This window comes from Lemur catta, chromosome 4, assembly GCF_020740605.2.
Source record: "Lemur catta isolate mLemCat1 chromosome 4, mLemCat1.pri, whole genome shotgun sequence".
Lineage (NCBI taxonomy): Eukaryota > Metazoa > Chordata > Mammalia > Primates > Lemuridae > Lemur > Lemur catta.
The window spans coordinates 46,781,665-46,796,658 of NC_059131.1; the positions used below are offsets into that span (position 1 = coordinate 46,781,665).

General features: G+C 34.6%; 1 protein-coding gene across 1 annotated transcript in view; it reads left to right on the top strand.

Moving 5' to 3' along the window:
• The window catches only part of REL (REL proto-oncogene, NF-kB subunit), a 35,355-nt gene extending 20,588 nt beyond the window's left edge, over positions 1-14,767 (top strand). The window contains exons 5-10 of the mRNA XM_045549669.1: positions 8,251-8,391; positions 9,529-9,633; positions 9,741-9,953; positions 10,565-10,633; positions 10,770-10,838; positions 12,214-14,767. Of these exons, the coding sequence (XP_045405625.1) occupies positions 8,251-8,391; positions 9,529-9,633; positions 9,741-9,953; positions 10,565-10,633; positions 10,770-10,838; positions 12,214-13,001 (1,385 nt within the window). The 3' untranslated portion in view covers positions 13,002-14,767. The remainder of the gene's footprint in view (positions 1-8,250; positions 8,392-9,528; positions 9,634-9,740; positions 9,954-10,564; positions 10,634-10,769; positions 10,839-12,213) is intronic.
• Positions 14,768-14,994: the final 227 nt, after the last annotated feature.

Here is a 14,994-nt window from a genome sequence, read left to right on the forward strand (position 1 = left end):
ACTGCCGTTGTAGCAATGTAAGCTTACATCATTTTGTATTTTAAATTTGTGTTCGTATCTCTATTCTTGGTCTCTCTCCAAGCAGTTTATATACTCTGCATCAAAAAAAAAAAATCCTTCTAAAACCAATATGATCATCTCAGAATTCTGTTTATCATCTTTCAGGGCTCCAGATCAACTTTAGCAGTGGTTCTCAAATTGAACATGCATGGCAATCTGTTAGTACTTGATAAGAATGTAGATTCCAGGCCACATTCCCACTGATTTGATAGGGCTGGTATGGGTCCTGGGAGTCTGCATTTTTACAGGCATCTAGATTAGTGTTCTTCTTTGATTGTAACCCACAGTAAGAAATATTTTTATTTCTTGGCTCTATACATACATATGCACATCTACCACACCCTTACTACAATAATGCCCTTACTGCATGCAGTGTACTTTGTATTCTATTCCTTTCCTTTCCTTTTCATTCCCTTTCTCTCTTTGTTAGTGCTTATCCAGCCCATTAAATTAATTTCATGACCACTGGTTCCCCTAGATTATTCTGATGCACGTGGTCCAAGTCTGCACTTTGAGGAACTCTATTCTACTTGCTGAGTTCAACTTCTCAAGCATGGCATTCAGAGCCCTTCATAATCTGATTCTTGTTTTCCATTCCAGCTTTCATCCTCTCCCTCAACTTTCTACCCCTCCTTCTACCACTGAGTACACACATGCGCATATTTGTTTCTGCCATTCTAAACTATTTGCACTGTTAGAAAAGCCATGTTCTTTCTTGCCACTGTGCTTTTATATATTCTATTCCCTTGCATGGAGTACCCTGATCTGTGTAGTGAATTTTTCCTGCCCAGCCTTCAAATTTAAGTTTTAGAATCATGTTAAGCTATCCTTGACTTCCCAGACAGGGCTAAGTATTCCCCATTTCCTCAAAGCACTTGTATATATTTCTAGTATGGTTTGCTATAACTTTGTTTACGTATTTCTGCTTTACTAAATTGTGAGACTCTGGAGGGTGAGAGCTGTCTTCTGTATATCTCTCTGGTATCTAGTCCAGTGTCTGGCTTAATTAAAATGTGTTGAAAGAATAAATGAATGAATGCCTTGTTTGTACTTGTCTACCAAAAGTGTTCAAGTTGTTTTCCTTACCTGAAATGCCCTAAAAGTCCTCTCAGTTCTCTTAACCCCAAGAAAATATTCTCCTAATTATACCATTTACTCGCCAATTAATCATGAAAGCTTTGTGACATCTATTGGATCATTTAATTCTTAAGGAATTGTCTTCAAAGATGAATTTCATGCTTATTGTGGACAGACTCTATGATGGAATCTTGTTCATATTTCTCTTTGGCACTTAAACATGTATTTGTATTGCAGTTATATAAGTATCTATCTTCACAACTAAGTGCTTTAAGCTATTGAGTTTCCTACCTGCACACAATAGGCTCCCTGTCTTAACTACTTAGGCATTCATTCCTTCAACATATTTTTACTTTATTTAGCCTTAGAGTCCTAGGTTGGTTGTTCTAGGTGCTTGAGATAAGTCAGTGAATAAAATGGACAAAAAATTCCTGTCTTTGACGAGCTTATATGCAATGGAAAGAAACCAACAGTTAGACAATTTACAAAATAAGTAAGTTATGTAGTGTATTAGACAAAGTGCTAACAGAAGAAAACAGCACTGTAAGGGGCAGGAAGCTATAGATAGGGGACACTAATTTAATAAATTTAAATTTAAATAGGATTATTAGAATAATTTTCATTCTCTATTCTCATAGTTTTTGTAATAGAAATATGTTTTATTGTTTTCCTAGAATATTGAAGTAAGACCTAAAATGTCTTATTTCAGATGCCTTACATTTCTCTTACTAAGAAAAAGAAATAAAATCTAAACCCCCTGAAAAAACTCAAAACACTAAAAACTAATTAAAATAACCTGAACGCAACTGTAGAATTATCTTCTTTCTTGGGTTGTTTATTTTGTTATTTTCAGGATATACTAGATCTACACTCTGTCACTTAGAGCTAAATTGACACTTCCTTGTAGGTATATCACTTCACTTAGGAAAATTCTACTAATAAAGAATTACAAGGGATTAGCTGACTTTGTGTTACATATTTATGACATGTAGAAATAATGGAATTAGAAATGTTTAGCAGAATAGGATCTATGAATTTTGGTCTATAGACTTTTGCTAAAGCATTATTCTTACTTTTTCATAGAATTATTTTCTGTACTACATTATCTGGTATGTTTTTAAGGTCAGTCCTTATCTTTCTTGCCATTAGTTTCTTTAAAATAAAGAACTATCTTTTGCCAGTGGGGATGTACAGCAATCTAATATTGTCAAACTTGAGGCTTCATGTAAATTGTTCAAATTATCTAATATGTGCAAAAGTCTAAATTGAGTGAGGAATTTAATTAAGGGCTCCAATATCATATTTTAACAGTGTCCCATTAGCTAGAACAAGAGTGGCAGTTAGATTTTGTAGAACTCTCACTATAAAAGCTGAAAAAATTTTTAAAATTATGTATCATTTTCTAGCTATATATTTAAGTAATGACATTTTAGGAATTCTAGTATGTGGTGATTAAACTACATAGGATATCTAAATACTGTATTAAATTCTGTGTAATGAAATTTATTTTGACAATAAATAGTTTACATTTCAGTTTTATTAGATATTTTACTATTTTTCCATCTACAAAGGATATTGAGTTGCTATGAGAGTAAAAGGCTGTGTTGTGCAGTTGAGTTTGGGAGAATGACATTATTCGGCAGTCTGATAGAGAATAGAATTTAATAAGACAGGCAATCTCTAGCATAGATGCTTGTCTCTAAACTCTGGTTTAATACAAGAAAATAAGAACCTTTTCTCACAACTGAAAACTTAAAGCTTAAAAAACAAGACGAAAAAAATGGCTCACATGCACTTCATTGTTCATTATTCATTGCAGTCAAAGTTTTTCAAGCCTTCTTTGATTAGCCTAGGTAGAACTTGGGTACTTTCTTGTTTCCAGTGTTCCTTGAGCATATTCCCATTATATTAATAACACTTTTGGTGTTATGTAATTGGTTTATGTACCTATTTCTTATCCAGACACTAATCTCACTAAGATCAGGCATTGTCTTTTCATATCTATATCTGTCACTTAGTGTGTGGATGCTCAATAAATACATTGAAAGAATGAGTAAATTAATGGCACACTGCTGGGACCATTTACCTTTTGCCTGGCACATATACACTTATTTATGTTGTACATATATTGTTATATTATACATGCAGGATAGTTCATACATTTTAGGTAACAGATGTGAATTAATTACAACTAAACTTTATATTTTTCCTTAAATGAGAAATAGTTGTTAAAATTGTTAATCCATATATTGTGTATGTTTGCCATTATTTTTTTATTCCAGTATATTTAACAGTATTAACATTTTACAAATGTCACACCTCTTAAACTAGTAGATATTATAATTGATTTAAAAAATTTAATTCCTACTTCCAAAAGAAATATAGCATGATAATATCATTTTGATTAAAAATGAAATTCTCATTACACACATGCTGATTTTAGGGTTAAGGAGTAATCTATCTTCCTTTCCTTCTTTCCCTTCCCTCGCCTCCCCTCCCCTCCCCTTCCTCCCCTCCTTTCCCCCTCCCCTCCCCTTCCCTCCCTTCCCTCCCTTCCCTCCCCTTCCTCCCCTCCTTTCCCCCTCCCCTCCCCTTCCTCCCCTCCTTTCCCCCTCCCCTCCCCTTTCCTCCCCTCCTTTCCCCCTCCCCTCCCCCTTCCCTCCCTTCCCCCCCTCCCTCCCTTCCCCCCTCCCCTCCCCTCCCCTCCCTTCCCCCCTCCCCTCCCCTCCCTTCCCCCCCTCCCCTCCCCTTCCCTCTCTTCCCCCCCTCCCCTCCCCTTCCCTCCCTTCCCCCCTCCCCTCCCCTTCCCTCCCTTCCCTCCCCTTCCTCCCCTCCTTCCCCCCTCCCCTCCCCTTCCCTCCCTTCCCTTTCCTTCCTTCCCTCCTTCCTTCCCCCCTTCCCTCCCATCCTCTTCCCTTTCCTTTCCTTCCTTCCTCTCCCTCTTTCCTTTTCTTTCCTTTTCTCTCCCTCTTTCCTTTCCTTCCTTCCTCTCCCTCTTTCCTTTCCTTTCCTTTCCTTTCCTTTCCTTTCCTTTCCTTTCCTTTCCTTTCCTTTCCTTTCCTTTCCTTTCCTTTCCTTTCCTTTCCTTTTCTTTTCCTTTCCTCCGTCCTTTCCTCCCTTCTTTCCTTCCTTCCCCCCTTCCTTCCTTCCTTTCCTTCCTTCCATCCATCCCTTCCTTCCATCCATCTCACTCTGTTGTGAGTAGAGATGGGGGTCTCACTCTTGCTAAGGCTGGTCTCAAACTCCTGACCTCAGGCAATCCTCCTGCTTCAGCCTCCCTAAGTGCTAGGATTACAGGCATGAGCCAATAGTTACTTCTACGGGTAGATTAAACATTTAACATAAAAAGGAAGGAGAACAATTGTTACTTTGTATTCTTTTGATCAAGTATAAAGTGAAATTTTAAACTAGTTTAAGAGGAATTTAGGAGAATTTGATTGGTCTCATGCTTCCTTGTGTTAGATTTTATACGTGTTAAAACTGAGTATCACTTTTCAAATTACAGAATAAAACATTGTATTTTGTATGATGGAATGATATGTATCTATTAAAGGGCCTACATCAAGCATTATCCTAAAGAGGGAACCATGATAAGCATTCACTTTAAAGTTAGCAGTAAGAAACTGAGGCCCACTTTTACCACTTCTCTTCAACATTATAATGAAGATTGTAACCAGTGCAGTGAGCATTGTAGTAGAGAGTGTAGCCAGTGCAGTGAGACCCTTCCCCAAAAAGCAGAGGATTTTAGATTAAAAATGAAATAAAACTGTAAGTATTTGAAGCTATTATTTACAGTGAAAACCCAAATGGTTATACAAATAGATTATTAAAACAAGTTTAAAAGGGTAAGTAGATAAGAAATGAATATATAAAAGTCAGTTGTATTTCTTCCTGTCAGCAGCAAATAACTAGAAAATATACAGCAAATATTGTCAGAAATATGAGGTACATAGAAACAAATCTAAGGAATGATAATCAAGATTTTTTTAAGGAAAATTATAATTATTATGAGATAATAGAAAACAGCTAAATAAATAATTATACCATACTCTCTGATAGTAATATTATAAAAATTCCATTTTCCCCTAATTGATAAACAAATTCAATGCAATTCCAAACAAAATCCCAGCAAGATATTTCATTAAATATGATAAGATAATTCTAAACAGGAATAGGAGGATACTTTATAGAAGAAGAATGAGGAGAAACTGACCTTATCAGAAGTATGAATTAAGGCAGTGTGGTATTGGGATAAGGATAGACAGATTGACCAGTGGAGTAGAATTCAGAACCCAGAAACAGCTAAGAAAATATGGGACTTTAGTTTATGACAGAGGTGGCATGTCAGATGAAGAGGAAAGGAGGAAATGTTTAATGAATGAAGCTGGAAAAAATTGTTATTTCATTAAGTTGGATTCCCTACCTATCATCATATATAAGTCAGCTGAAGATGGATTGATTAAAGGCTTTAATGTGAGTCAATGCTATAAAAACTTTTGGTAGACTATATTGGTAAATATATTTTAATCCTTGGGGTATAGAAAAACAAGACACAAAGTATTTTCTGTACATTTGATTAATTGGATGTTATTCTTAATTTCAGTGTATTATTTTTTCAATTCTAGAATTTCTTTGGTTCTTTTTTTATAGTTTAAAGTTCTCCACTAAACTCTCAATCTTGTCTTTTAACTCCTTGAAATATTAAGTATAGTTATTTTAAATCATGTGTCTGAAAATTTCATTATTTGGATCCTTTGTGGTCTGTTCTATTGTCTGGTTTTTTTTTTTATTTTTTAAGGGTAATCAGGTAAAGCAGTGGGAGAGAAGAAGGAGCAAATGTTTTCTTTTTTAAAAAAGTCATTTTGTTTTGTCTTCTCATATACCTGGTTATTTAAAATAGAATACCAGATATTTTATATGAAAAATTATAAAGAGTTTAGGCCTAGGATGATGATATTTCCTTACAGAAGATTTTATTCTGGCAAGTAGCTAAATACACTAGCAACCCTAGATCACCTAAAGTCAGTGGGTAATTTAATAGAACATTGTTTAACAGGGCAGAAGAGGCATTTATAATGATTATCATGTAAAATACATACTTCAAGTGCATAAGAGCAGTAAAGATTAAGTCCTGCACTGATTTAGAGAGAGGGAGATATTCCTTCCATTTCAGAGAATGAGGTTAGGCTTTATAGAAAAGAAGCTTTGAGCTGGGTTTTCAACTTTATGCTGAATCTTGCATTGGTTAAAAACAGGTATGTCATGATGACTGCCTGTCAGTAGTTTTTAACCACATTGTACAGAGACGGAAGTAATTTTGATGCAGTGATAATTGTATTTCCACACATTGAGAAGATTCAAAACAAAATCCCATAAAAAATGATTTCTTGAGAAGTAGGTAGAATTTCTTCCCTTTGATGGAACCATTGTGTGACTAAATGTTTTTAAACTTTGGTTATTAAACAGTTTATTTATTTTTCTTTTATGTACCATTTGAAAATATTTTAAATCAACTTTTATTGAGATATAATAAAATCCCCCCAAATGTATCCCCTGTACCCACGACAGCAATCAAGCTATGAAACATTTCCATCACCCTCCAAAATTTCCTTGCTCCCCTTCTCAATGAATTCCCTTCCCTACCTCTGCCCCAGTCTACTGCTAATCTGCTTTCTGTCACTGTAGTATAATCTTTTCTAGAATTTCATATAAATGGAAGCACATAGTATATATTTTGTATCTGGTTTCTTTTGCTGAGCATAATGTTTTTGAGATACATCCATTTGGGGGTATATATCCATAGTTTGTTCTTTCTTGTTTCTGAGTTTATTCCATTGTGTGACTATACCACAATTTGTTTATCCATTCACTTAGGTTTGTTTTTAAACTTGTCAGGAGCATCTAGCTACTGATTTTTTTGCATATTAATTACTCATCTTTGGAATTGAGAGACACTAATATCTTGTACTCCAAATTTATAATATGGTAAAAAGCGATTTTGAAGAGGTAGATCTCTTATTGCCTACATAATGGTGCCAGTAGAGTATGCTGTTACGATACAGGTATGGTATCGTAACATTTTGGTCTTTTAGTTGTACAAATGTGTTTTTGTAGACTCTTTCAAATAAGAGGCTTAAGAATGCTAATACAGGATAATTTTAAATGTGATAGCTACTGAGACTGTGAATGTTGTTAAATAAAAATAGTATAAAATACATTGTCATTTTTATTAGCTATTGCCTGTAAAACCAAGGGATTTGGGTTTTAACTATGTTTTCAAATTTAGTATTTCAAAATTTAATATTTTGCAAAATAAATTTTTCATGTAATTGAATTTGTGTATTTTATGCTTTTTAAAAATATGGCTGTGTTATTTATTGCTACAGCTTATGTTTGAAAAGGCAATAATATTTTATTTTGGAACTTTTTTTCAGATATCTAACAAACTCTTATTATACTATATTCTGTCATGGGCTTTTATATTTTTTTCAGAACTGCAATATTCCTGTGTATGTCATTTTTATGTATAGCATATGTAAAATTTTCTAATACAGACCAATTTTTAAAAGCATAGGGTCTAGATTCAATTACCTGAGTTCGAATTTGCACCCTACCATTTCCTAGCTGTGAAACTTCGGACAAGTAATTTCATCTCTTTGAAATCAGTTCATCATCTGTAAAATGGGGATGAAAGTAATTCTTGTACGCATTTAGGAGGTAATTTACAAAGTCCTTACCACAATGACTGGGCCAAATACATATTTGTCGAATGAATGAAGGAATGAATACCTATTCTTTGTTGTGTAGAACCTGAAAACCTTTTTTAAAACTTTGACTTGTTATTGTCAATTTGAGATTTTGCTCTAAATCCCAGATGACTGGGATAGTTACTTCCTGAACATGGCTATAATTTACCAAATACTGTTAGATAAGTGACTACTTGATGATAACAATGATAAAAGGCATTCTTGAGATTGTGTACTATTTTATTTTTGTTAGTATGTATTGGATGCTACTCAAGGTTATTGGTTATAATGGGCAGAGAGAAGGACCTAGCAGGATTTTAGTTCTGTGTAACTATTCTACATTCTTTAAAAAAAATGTACTATTCAGTCCCTGAAAAACAGCTGATTGATATTGAAGATTGTGACCTCAACGTGGTGAGACTATGTTTTCAAGTTTTCCTCCCTGATGAACATGGTAATTTGGCAACTGTTCTTCCTCCTGTTGTCTCTAACCCGATTTATGATAACCGTAAGTACTTTATTTTCTTATATTTGTAGTCTTAGCTTGTTTTTTCAATAGTTTAATTTTTTTAAAGTATTTGGTGGTTAGAATATGTTCATTATAGGAAAATTCAAACATTACAGAAATATAACAGAGAGTAAATCTCCTATAATTTCATCCTCCAAATATAATCACTGTCTTCAGGTGCTTATTTTACCAGTTTCTTCTTCATATATACACAAATATGTTATTATCCTTGTCATCATTATTCACACAGTATCATTTTGGCAACTTTAAAAAAAAAAGCATCACAGATCTTTCTTTAAAACCTTTTTCCCTTAGCAGTATATCTTGAGCCTCTTTTCCTTTCAGTCACCTTATTCTTTTCAGTAGCAGCATATTTCATTATATGGTTATATCATCATTTTAGTAAATCATTATCCTATTATAGGACATTTGGTTTATTTCCTTCTCATTTTTTTCTTTTTACCCTAATAAACTGTACTGCAATAAATTGCTTATATGTGTATATCTCGTGCAAATATTTCTCTAACATAAGTTTCTGTAAATACAAATGTTGGCCAAATGCTAGATCAAAAGATATGGATATTTATCATTTTAGTAGATTGTGAAACTGCCCTCTAAAATATTTGTGTGTGTGTGTGTGTGTGTACACACACTTATATGTACATCCACCGGTGGTATATGACTATGCCTGTTTTGCATGTAGAAGGATAGTGAGACATAAGGCTATAAAGGCAGATCAGGATATCCTCATCCTGGCCTTGAATGCCAGGGAAAATTATTGTAATCATAATAGGATTGAAAATTGCATTGCCATAAGGATATAGTTATAACTTAAGAAGATTAATCTGGTGACAGCGTGTAGGATGGATTTGAAGAATGAGAATTTAAGAGCAGGGAAATTTAATTAGAGGACAAGCCATTGCCTAGAAATGAAGTTACAAGGCTCTAAACCAGGTTTGGTAAAGCAGTTAGAAAGGAAAGGGGTAAATATAGATGCTTAATGTAATTAGTGTCCTTTATCTATACACTAAAACTTTTATTTATTCTGTAAGTGGTTTTCCTCAAATTCTCCCCTTCAAAAAGGAACAAAATATATTACTAAGGTAGCAACCGTTTTTTTTAATCCTTTATATTTAGGTGCTCCAAATACTGCAGAATTAAAGATTTGTCGTGTAAACAAGAACTGTGGAAGTGTCAGAGGTGGAGATGAAATATTTCTACTTTGTGACAAAGTTCAGAAAGGTATTTATATGTTTTGTTTTGTTGAATTCAGAATATATTTTATATTAATAGATGCATTTTACTTTGTCTTCTCGTTGCTATTGTTTCTGTGGTTTCTTATTCACTAGATGACATAGAAGTTCGTTTTGTATTGAATGACTGGGAAGCAAAAGGTATCTTTTCACAAGCTGATGTACACCGTCAAGTAGCCATTGTTTTCAAAACTCCACCATATTGCAAAGCTATAATGGAACCAGTAACAGTAAAAATGCAGCTTCGGAGACCTTCTGACCAGGAAGTTAGTGAATCTATGGATTTTAGATATCTGCCAGATGAAAAAGGTATGACATTTTTGTGGTCATGATTTATATATTTCTTTTAAAAAAAATTAAAAAAATTTATATTTCTTAAAGTTGGTCCTTACATTTTCTTATAAGATCCATTTGAATACAGTTATGTGTGTTCATAATTTATGTTTCTTTTCCTGGACATTTTCAGTTGGTTTTTTCCTTTATGCTCTTCCCATCTCTTTCTTAGGAAAGAGGTTTGATTAATCTGGAATAATTTCATAGTAAACTGTTTATCAAAATTTCTGTTTTATGTTTGAGGGTCTATTTTTGTCCTTATTATGCCCTCTTTATAGATGGGAAGGAAACTTCCCACTCAGAGAGTAGTCCCTGTTTTGGTTCTGTTCTTATCAGATCTTATTACCTTCGTTTACATTGTTGACTTATATGTTATAAGAAAACAAGATGAATATTTTAAACTGTATTTTACTAAGAGAAAAATACCTTTTACTTCTGATTTGGGACATAGTCTACAATACTTAAATCTATACTATGTACATTTATTTAAAGTATTTTTTATATATTAATAAAACACCTATTTGTTAATGGAGAGGAAACATAAGCTTATGATGAGTCACCCGCTTTCCTGGTTTCTTTCTAATCAGATACTTATGGCAATAAATCAAAGAAACAAAAAACAACTCTACTTTTCCAGAAACTGTGGCAGGACTGCGGTAAGAATATTTTGGATTGATTCATATTTAAATAGAATAGATTGTGTTTTATTTGCTTTATTCAGGTTTTCAAATTTTAACTGATACTGTTATTTTTCAAATTACATTTAATAATGAAAAAACTTTATCCTAACAGTTAATTTTCCTGAGAGACCAAGACCTGGTCCCCTAGGATTAATTGGAGAAGGAAGATACATCAAAAAAGGTATTTTACCCCTGTACAACATTCCTTGTGATTGCACAATATAGTGGAATTATGTTTTTAGGAATGAATAATTGCTTATTTGATACTTCCTTCTCCTACAAATTTTTTCATGCTTTAAATATTGAATGAATTGAGCTTGGCTTTTGAAGATTATGTTGGAAACTGATTGTTTTGGAGATTTATTATTCAAGAAATTACATTTTGTTAATATGGTAGTAATTTTACTAATTACAGTGTGTCATGGAAGAAAGGGTCTAGATCCTAGTCATTTATATAAATAAAGTTTTACTAGAATACAGCCATGCTCATTTGATTACATATTGTCTCTAAACTGTGTTTTCTTACACTACATTAACAGGGTTGAATAGTTTCAGCAGAGGCTGTGTAGTCCACAAAGCCTAAAATATTTACTATCTGGCCGCCTTTTACAGAAAAAAAATTTGCTAACCCCTAGTTTAGATAATTGAACCTGGAAGTCTTTTTCCCCCCTCCTTTACATTCTTCTTTTTTCTTTTCTTTTCTTTCTTTCTTTTGTTTTTTTTTTTTTTTTAGACAGGGTCTCTCTCTTTTCTCCAGGCCTAGAGTGCAGTGGCATTATCATAGCTCACTGCAATCTCAAACTCCTGAGTAGCTGGGACTGCAGGCACCTACCACCACGTCCAGCTAATTTTTCTATTTTTTGTAGATGGGGTCTCACTGTTGTCCAGGCTGGTCTCAAACTCCTGGCCTCAAGCAGTCCTCCTGCTTTGGGCTCCCAAAGTGCTAGGATTATAGGAGTGAGCCACTATACCCGGCCCCACACCCCTTACATTCTTAAATCATTGCTTTTTCCTGGTTTAGTATGTACAGCATTTCTATCATATGCAAATACAGAATTAATTTTTCTATAATTGTTTTCTGACTGTGAATTTTATAGTATCTTAGGGTCATATCTTAATTTACCTTAAAAGTTATGTGTAGTTGTCATCATTCCTAATGAGTGTTTCCTCCCTCCTTCCATTTTATCCTAAAAATGGAGAGTTTGAGATGATTTTGGCTATTTGGATTCCTATTAATTGAAATTCTGATATTTGTCTTTCACTTTTCAGAAATACCATTGCAGGGCCTCAGATGCTAGATTTTCATATTTCACTGGAATGAAATTACTTACACCAAAGTAATTTGCCAAAACCATTTTACCGTAAAACAGTATGTGTTACAGAATTCAGTTTTGGACTCATGTAATAATTTTAGTGCTTTTTAAATTTTTTATTTGAAATGTTATATCAGTTTCCTTGAAATTTTTCTTTGTGTGTTTATGCAATTTTAATTTAGAAATAATGCTTTTTATAATTTTGTTCATTTTAATTTTGTAAAATACATTTCCCCCCCACAGAATCAAACTTGTTTTCTCATGGTGCAGTTTTGACAGAAATGCCCAGGTCTTCAGGAGTTTCAAGTCAAACAGAATCTTACTATTCTTCAGCTGTGTCCATCTCAAGTGGATTGTCCCATCATTCTTCAGCCTTACCCTCAATGGTACCTCAGCCTTCTTCAAGCTGGTCATCAGTGGCCCACTCCACGTCACGCTCAGTCAATACAAATCCACTGAATAGTTTTTCAACAGGGACACTTTCCTCTAATTCACAGGGCATCTCACCATTCCTGGAACCTGTAGGGAGTGATTTAAATGCTTCTAATGCATGCATTTATAACAATTCTGATGACATGGGCAGAATGGAAACATCATCCATGTCACCAGCTGACTTATATGGTATTTCTGATGCCAACATGCTGCCTAATTGCCCTGTGAATATGATGACAACCAGCAATGGTAGCATGGGGGAGACTGATAATCCAAGACTTGTAAGCATGAATCTTGAAAACCCTACATGTAATTCAGTGTTAGACCCAAGTGATTTGAGACAGCTCCATCAGATGTCCTCTTCCAGTATGTCAGCAGGCACCAGTTCTCATACTACTGTTTTTGTTTCACAGTCAGATGCATTTGAGGGATCTGACTTCAGTTGTACAGATAACAGCATGATAAATGAGTCGGGACCATCAAACAGTACTAATACAAACAGTCATAGTTTTGTTCAAAGTAGTCAGTATTCAAGTATTGGCACTATGCAAAATGAGCAATTGAGTGACTCCTTTGCATATGAATTTTTTCAAGTATAACTTGCAAGATTTAAATCCTTTTAAATGTTTGCAGTCATTTTGATACCACTTATAATACCAGTCATTTTGCAGTCATTTTGATACCACTTATACAGAAACAGCATTTTATATTTGTCTGACCAAGAATATGATATGGAGGTTTTTTGTTTGTTTTTGGGGGACGCTAGGTCAAAAACTTCTTTTTAGGGAAGAAGTATAAAACTTTGGGTATATAGAATATAAAATTGGGAATTGTCATAAAAAGAAAATTCAGAAATAGAAACTTTAAAAGGCTTTACTGTTTCTTCTTTTGAAAGATATGAACTGATAGCATGCATGGTCTGAATTCTCTCTTTAGAGGCCCACCATATTTCCGCAGGACGGACTCTGAAGAGACCATTAAAACAAGCTTCCGGTTTTTCCCAATGTGCATTTTTCTACTTCTTTTATAATGTATTAATGTATTCTTAGTTAAATGAATTAACTGATATTTGCTTTCAAGCAAATTTAAGGTAAAACCTGTAATGGCTATGTCATTGGAAAAATAAATTCCTTATTATTTTTGAGGCCCATGGGCCAAGGTAACCCCTAAGGGGTTTTCTGAGGCTTCCTGGAGTTTCTTAGATTTATATGTAAATCAGACTGCTTTAAAATGTTAATTAAGTTGGGCAGAAGGCAGTTGAAGTGAGCTTTCAAGGTATGGGAGGTTGTCTGCATTTTATACTAATTAAACCCATACCTTTAAAGTTACTTAGGATTTTAGCTTTATACCCATATTTTTTAAGGGGAAGAAGTTTCCTTGGACCTCTCTTCTTTCTTAGATGTCCTCATTCCCTGTGATCTCATAAAACTGCCTGTTTGTCATCTCTACCTAGAAATCTAATTAAAGCTCAAACTCAACATATCCAATACTGAGTTCTTCATCTTCCCTCTCAAACTTGCTTCTCCTTCAGTCTTCCCCAACTCAGTAAATGGCAATGCCATGCTTCTAGTTGCTCAGGCCAAAAACCTTGGAATGGTCCTTGATTCTTCTTTTATTTCTTATATCCATAGTCCATTAGCAAATCTAGTAGGCCCTACCATAAAAGTGTATCCAAAGCTGACCACCTCTTTTGACCTCTACTTTTAATACCCTATTCCAAGCCACCATCGTCTCTTGCCTGGATTGAAGCTATGGTCTTCAAAAACCTCCTTGTATCCTTATCTTTGTGCTCTTGTTCCCCTAAAGTAGCCAGTCAAATCATGTCATTCATCTGCTCAGAACCATCCAGTGGCTTCCCATCTTACTCAGAGTAGAGGTAACAGTCCTTAAAATCAGCAGGCCTAGACTTCCTGTCCCTCCTCAAGTACTATCATATCCCCTTCCTCATGCAGCTCCAGGCACTCTGGCCTTAGTGCACCAAGTATACTCCTGCCTCAGACTCATTGTATTTGGTATTCCCTCTGCCTTGACTGTTGTTCTCCCAGATAGATGCACAGCTCACTCCCTTACATCCTTCAGGTCTCACTCAACTGTTACCCTATCAAGGCCTTCCTTGACTATACATCAGCATTCCCTGTCTACCTTGCTTTATATATGTTCATAGCACTTACCACCATCTGACTTTACTAAGCATTTATTTGTTTACTGTTTGTTTTTCTGTACTGGAATACAAGCTCCATGAGGGCAGAAATGTTTGTCTTTTGTTTACTGTTGAATCTCCAATTTGTAGAAAATTGTCTGCCTCATATTAAGCACTCAGTAAATATTTACTGAACATTTAATTATTACTAATAGCAGTTGGGGGGTTTTCCTTTGTCTTTTCCTTTTTTTTTTTTTTTTTTTTTTTTTGAGACAGAGTCTCACTCTATTGTCCAGGCTAGAGTGCCGTGGCGTCAGCCTAGCTCACAGCAACCTCAAACTCCTGGGCTCAAGAGATCCTCCTGCCCCAGCCTCCTGAACAGCTGGTACTACAGGCCTGTGCCATCATACCAGGATAATTTTTTTCTGGTTTTAGTAGAGACAGGGCTTGCT